The sequence below is a fragment of the Hevea brasiliensis genome, chromosome 17 (assembly GCF_030052815.1).
Source record: "Hevea brasiliensis isolate MT/VB/25A 57/8 chromosome 17, ASM3005281v1, whole genome shotgun sequence".
NCBI classification, from domain to species: domain Eukaryota; kingdom Viridiplantae; phylum Streptophyta; class Magnoliopsida; order Malpighiales; family Euphorbiaceae; genus Hevea; species Hevea brasiliensis.
The window spans coordinates 53,174,277-53,181,187 of record NC_079509.1 but is presented as its reverse complement, the minus strand read 5'-3'; the positions used below and the strand labels follow the sequence as shown (position 1 = coordinate 53,181,187).

General features: G+C 29.8%; 1 protein-coding gene across 1 annotated transcript; it reads right to left on the bottom strand.

Annotated features, from left to right (window-relative positions):
* Positions 1–5,065: 5,065 nt before the first annotated feature.
* On the bottom strand, positions 5,066–6,133 carry LOC131175397 (probable terpene synthase 6). Its single transcript, XM_058139576.1, has 2 exons — positions 5,770–6,133; positions 5,066–5,424 (listed from the first exon to the last, which is right to left on the bottom strand). Exons 1-2 carry the CDS (start codon positions 5,989–5,991, stop codon positions 5,116–5,118), a joined length of 531 nt encoding a protein of 176 aa, XP_057995559.1. The 5' UTR covers positions 5,992–6,133; the 3' UTR covers positions 5,066–5,115.
* Positions 6,134–6,911: the final 778 nt, after the last annotated feature.

Sequence of the window (6,911 nt, the reverse complement as noted above, 5' to 3'; positions counted from 1 at the left end):
TTTTATTATAAAAAAGTTATTGTATACTTTTGCTTATAAAAAATTCATTATTTTTCTTTTGAAAAATAGTTGAAAAACTGATTTTTTTTTATCAAGGAAAACATTAGAAAAAAAATTTAAATTTATTTTTCTAAATCTTCGTTAAATTTTAGAAAAATTTTAGAAAACTATTACATGTAAATACAAAACTCTATTTTTTTAATTTTCTTAAAAAAAAATTTCAGAAAATTAGCTACTGTTTTCCATAAGTAAACAAGCCCCAAAATGTTTTTAAAAAAATTCTCTTTTCCTTCTAAACAAATATAAAGTTATAAAGATTTAAAAATTATAAAAAAGAAAAAAGAAATCTTACTTTAAAAGATTTTGTTTTACTCTACCTTCTCCAAATAATGTGTTAAAAATATACTTCATTCTTAGGCTTCAATTTCACAAAAATTTATTTGATAATAATATTTAGGAATCACCATAAGACAATTTCATGGGATCCTTACATTTTATATGCCTCTTTTTGTCAGTTGGAGTGTCGGGAGATAATGAAGATTCCTTTATCCAGAGTCTTGACTGAAGAGCGAAGAGTGTGGCATTATACGAGAACTGAAGAACCAACAGTGAAATCAATTTATCATATTTTGAAGTCTAAGCAATGAACAACTGATAGTCATATTGCTTCTTCATCTTCCAATGGTATGGGGATTTTTTCTTGGATGAAGTTCTGGAATCTTACCGTGGACCCCAAAAATATGCAATTTTATTTGGTGCGTCTGTATTGATGCCTTGGCTACGAAAGTAAATCTCTTCAAGAGGCATTGCTTTCTGTCAATTATATGCCCTGTATGTAACGAGCAAGAAGAATCTATAGAACATCTGTTCTTTTTTTGTGAGCATTCTTGGGCTACCTTGTTTGGTTCTCCTTTGGGTTTTTGTCTTACTGTTAAGGGAATTTCCTCTTTTCAAATTGGTGGAGTGCCTTGCAACAAAGGGTGTCTAATCTAGATAAGTGGGAACTTCGATTCGCTAGTCTTATCTGCTGATATATTTGGAAAGCTAGAAATGTATGGTTTTTAATTTCAGTGTGCCTCCCCATTCTTAAGATTGCAAAGGCTAAGAATACCCTTAAGGAAATGATTTTCATAACTTTTTCGCAACAGCATTCTTTGTTGGCCCTTTCAAATTCTATCAGAAATCGATACCAAAGATGGCTGCCTCCTGGAGCAGGATATTTTAAAAATAATGATGATGGTTCTTATGATTTAAAGACTACTAAAGCAGCTGTTGGGGTTATATGTCGAAACTCTGAAGGAGAATTGATGGATGGCTTCATGGAGTCTTCTTATTGTTCATCATCTCTAGCAGCTGAAGGGAAAGTTCTAAGCGCAGCATGCTGATTGGCTTATACTAGAAATTATGTTCCTTGTATTACTGAGCTAGACTCTTTAAAGATAGGGTCTTTGATTTTATCTAACGGGTCTATTTTGCCTTGGGAGTTTGAATCTTTTGTTTTGGATGTTCGATCCTTTTTATACAGATATCCCTTGGCCTCACTAGCTCACATAGATAGATCAGCAAATCCATGTGCTAATTGGGCGCCTAATCAAGCCTGATCTAGTTCGTTTTATGCTGGTTGGATTTCTAATCCCTCGTCAGAGTTGGATGATGGTTAGCTGGGGATTCTCCCCTTTCTTGAATGAATTAGTTTATCTTCTTGAACAAAAAAATTACAATTAATGCCATTAATTTAAGGTTTTATACGCTAATTTAAAAAAATAAATAAATAAATATGATTCATTCATTCATAAAGATAACAGTACATAGTAACTTACGTATATATAAATAGCATTAAAATATGTTAGAGATCTGATGAACTCAATGTGTCTAGGAGAATCTCTTTTGATGGGTCTTAGGAAAGAAATGCACTCATAGGGTTAATACCGTATCCAACCCAAAATTTTAAGGTAATAAAAATATAGATCTTCCCACTTATATGTCTCTCACTCATCTCATTTTTTTTCCGATGTGAGAATTCCACACTTGTATATTCCCAACAAACTTCCTCAAGTGTGAATTTCTTTTATATTGGCTTTGTTTAGCCTGCTCCCCCTCAAATGGAAGTCTTTTTCTTAGCTCAAGTATTACAGTGTCACCAAGAGCCCAATTACTCTACCAAACCCACTCGAGCATGCACCTCTAAGAGTTATGCCGAAGCCATCACGTTTTTTGCCATCATATGTACAATGAAGTTTCCACTCTATCCGTCAGCTCTTCTTCAGAAGAGTGTCTTCCTACTTAATTGAGCCTACCAGGAGTCTCTCGACTTCTCCCATCCTCCTGTCAGAGCACTACTGGAATCACTGATCATCGTCTTCATACTCGTCTCTTATCGAACCACCGGCTCTAATACTACTTGTTAGAAATCTGGAGAGCCCAAAGAGTTTAAGGAGAATCTTTCTTGATGGGCCTCATAAAAGAACATACTCATAAGTTTGATACTACATTCAACACAAAATTTTAAGGCAATGAGTGTATGAGTCCTTTTCACTCATATGTCTCTCACTCATCTCATCTTTTTTTGATGTGAAAATTTCATACTTACATATTCTCAACAATATAAAATTTTCTGAAAAAGTTATTTACTTTCTTAAATATTTTCTAATGTTGAAAAATAATTTAAAATTGCAATTCGTTAGAAAAAATGTGCTCCACTCAATAGCTATTTATAGCCTCAAAATCATCATAGGAAAAGATAACATAATAGCTATTTATAGCCTCATGAAGAAATAAATCACATGAATTGTGACAGATTTAACAACATGACTAAATTCAATGGTAATATATATATATGTTCAAGATGTCAACTTATAAGACTCAAGTTTGACTTTCCCCTCCTCCTATTTATGTAATTTATCTATCTGTTGACACCCAAAATACCCTTAATTCTTTAAATTATATATATATATATATATATATATATATATATATATATGTGTGTGTGTGTGTGTGTGTGTGTGTGACAATCGCTGCTATCCTTTTTAATGTCTTTTTCCTATTATAATCTAAAAAACTTGACTGTATATGAACTCGAGATTTAATTTTATATTATTTAATTAATTACGTATTGCAATTTGTTGCATAGTTGAATAAGTCATATATAATAATTAGTTAAATTTTCAAGGAAATCTCATTAATTTTTTTTATTTATTTTAAGAGTTTTGCTATTTATTTCGGCTTTAGAGGCTCAATAACATTATTTGGAGGTCAACTATTTAATACTACACTACAACATATATTGAAGGTGAGTAACAGCTTTCCCTTCTATGTAAGTTTGGTGGGTCTTTTATTTAATTAATTTAAATTTATTTGTCATAATTAGAGCTGTGCATAGTTATCTGGGTCTCAAGCTGAATCAAAGAACCATACTAAACGAACAAGAGCAACACTAGTCCAAAATTAATTATTTTAATACTTTAATTCGATTATGATTTTTTATTAAGAATCAAATAGGAACCATACCAAACTGAAAATTAAATTTATACATATTTTTTTTTATTCTTTTAGATGCATTAAAAAAATAATACTTTCAATATAATTATGTATATTTACATATGTATGCATAATTATAGAATAAATACAACATAATATTAAATTTCATTTCTCTATCTTTTCTTAATAATTTTAATTATAAATATATTAAATTAATTTGTAATTTTTAATTATAAGTATACTATTATACTGTATATATACTTAATTCATAATTAAATTCATATCTTATAATTAAATATAATATAATTAATAAATAGCTAAAAGTTATATTATATAATATAATTGTATTAATATATTATTTAATATGCTTAATCCTAAATTATATATGTACATTATAACTAAAGATTATATAATTTAGAAATACTAAAATATATATTATATAATATATTTTATATTAATAATCCACTTTAAAACTTAAATGTTAATTCAAGTATGATTTTTTATTAAAGTAATTATATAAAATTATTTTAAGAATCGATAATTGAATTAGAACCATCTTAAATCAAACTAGAATCAAAGGAATGAGAGTCATACTGAATTAGAACTGAAACAACGAAAAATTCATTTGAAACCAAAATAATAAAGAATCAAATCAGAATCATACCAAAATTTCAATTCAATTCTGATTCCTAGATAAATTCTAAACCGAAAATGCAGACCACTAACCATAAATATATGAATTTCATATTCATGGCTAATGCTATTAGCTATGAATTAATGTCTCAGTGATATTAGGTATGATAATGGGATGCCTAGCTACAGGTGACGACGTAAGCGCACGTCAAAGAATTGGCACGCAAGAAGCATTGTCCTAGATTAGATGTATTAAAGTGATCTAGTAATCTGGGTTTAATTGGATAGTGTTATATTAAGTTTTTCCTAACTTTATTACTATTATTATTATTATTATTATTATTATTATTATTATTATTATTATTATTATTATTATTATTATTATTATTATTATCATTATCTTTGCTTATGAAAAAGCCATAAGAGAATTAATCTGTGATTGTTTGTGAAACTGATGTTTAGCATTATTGTTCGAGTTGTTGTTAAAAAAAAAAATTTTAAATATTAAATTTTTATAATAAAATATATTAAATTTAACTTTAAATCAATTTTTAATACTTTCTAAGCTATTTTTCTCAATATTAGCTTAGATTTGGTTAAGATTCTTGAAAACATCATACTAAAAAAGAAATTCTTGAAAAGAAGCACAAGCAACATATGGCAGAATACAAATAAATTTTTAGACAATGATAAAGCGATATAATAAAAATTCATATAGGCACAGTGTGTATATGTATACATACATATATCATCTATTCACATAATATCTTTCTTTTTTTTTAAGAAACATAAAATTGCACACATTATCAAATTACAAAGCATAGCACCTTAATTATTCATAGTTAAGATGCAGAGAGAGATGACTCATAGTGTTTGGCCTCTCGATCATTTGTTTTATTTTACAACAACTGATATATCACAAAGCAAAGCACACTATTTATTCTTGCCTGCACAGGGACAATCCAAGCCAAGCAGGGGAAAGACATATATACGAAACTCATCGTATTATATATTAACTTGGTCTTGCAAAGGAAGTGGCTCCAGAAGCAATGCTGTAATTTTATCTTTCAGACTTGATGGGTTGGTGTAGGAGTCGTCAAATCTGTAAACAACCTCTGTTATTCGAGCAAGGTTAACCAACAATTGGAGAATAGGACTTGGCAGAGCAGTTGGCTTCATGCATTCTTCGTTGATGTCCTTCCATGCATTTGCGCAAATTTTGAGAATCTCTTCGACAGCCTTCTTTTCTAAAACATCATGTTCTTTCATGTAGCACTCTACCGATGAAGCAGAGTCTCCTCTCTTTTGCTCAGCCTATATTTTCATGCAGTTGAGTTAAAAGTGATTAAATTTCTTAAGCATAAAATGAAATTGGATACATCCAACCCTGATTCGACACCCCACTGCAGCATTGAGACTACAAATTTTCTCCGTTTATGCCTTTGGGTGAATCAACTAAGGGTTATTCGTACTCTCAACACTTTGGAGCTCAATCTGTTGTAGATGCCCTTATGGGTTGGGTTAAACCAGAGGCTATGAAATCATTTAATAGGCGATAACCTTTTTTGTTTTTTGTTTTTTTTTTTGTTTTTTTTTTTTTTTTCAATTCAAAATGGAAAAGAACGAAATTGGGATTTCGATCTATGTGTTTGTGTATACCTGGTGGGATACTATGTCGTTCTCAAGACGCCCAAGTACCTTGAGAGCTTTGACAATTTTTGGGTTACTTTGAAGCCACTGATATTCCTTGATCCCTGCAATCTTTTCCATTCCAATAAAGCCTGCTGCTACAATTACGCCATAGCTGCTTGACTCAGAACCATTTTGCAAATACACATCAAATGTTGGCACATACCCTTCATTAAACCACTGTGCCTCCATGCGATAGGATCTCAACAAGTTTTTAAACTGATGAATTAATTTGCATTATCAAAAGTAAATTAATTAATACCAGCAGCCATAAGCCAACCAAAGAAAAAATTAATTGATTAAGTTGAATATATCAAGAATCTAGACAAATCTTACTTCTTTTACGTAATAGGCACAGTAGGATCTTCCTTCCTTACTCGCAATATTCTCTGTTTCCTCAAAAAGATTCAGTAATTCCTTGTAGAAAACTTTCATGTAATCTGGCAGTTCGTCAGTAGCATCAATACTGCACCTGCTTATATATATAAAACTATTTAGACATCCAATTTCTTCATGGACATAATAGTAAAATGATTATTTATTTTTTACAGTAATAACTAAACTGTAATTTGTATTATTAAAATCACAATTAGTATTATTTGTTTTCTCACATCTTTAGTATCAGGGCGAGCTTTAATGCATCACAGTAAATTCACTTTTTGATCGGTTCTTCAATCCGGTTTTTTTCTAAATATTAGTTCTCTACTTCTCTCCGATAGTGTTTCAGTTCCACAAACACTATCGGACGATTTTTTATAATAATAATAATAATAATAAATCCATATCAGTAAACCACTTTAATAGACCCAGTGCAATGCATGCTATGTGTCAATTCTCTGACGCGTGCCTACCGGTGAATCACACATTCCTTGGTTCTACGTTCCTCACCTCTTTCTCTCCTTGTGCTTTTCAAAGTGAGCAACCTTCTTTGGCTTTAGCTATAATTTTACAGTTTTTTTCTTTTTTTTTTTTTTACAATATAAAATATATTATTTATTAAATACGTAAATTTTACATATTTATATTTCAAATTTATAATAAATCTGATCTATATAAAAATTTTCCTTCTTATTCAACCTTAAATTGACACCTGTAGCTAGTCATCCCATGCA

Bases quoted from the DNA above. Each gene is read 5' to 3' on its own strand.
- LOC131175397 (XM_058139576.1), bottom strand. From the start codon at position 5,991: ATGGAGGCACAGTGGTTTAATGAAGGGTATGTGCCAACATTTGATGTG. The intron at 5,425-5,769 runs GTATACACAAAC...ATGAAAATATAG, and splicing joins ACGACATAGTATCCCACCAG to GCTGAGCAAAAGAGAGGAGA.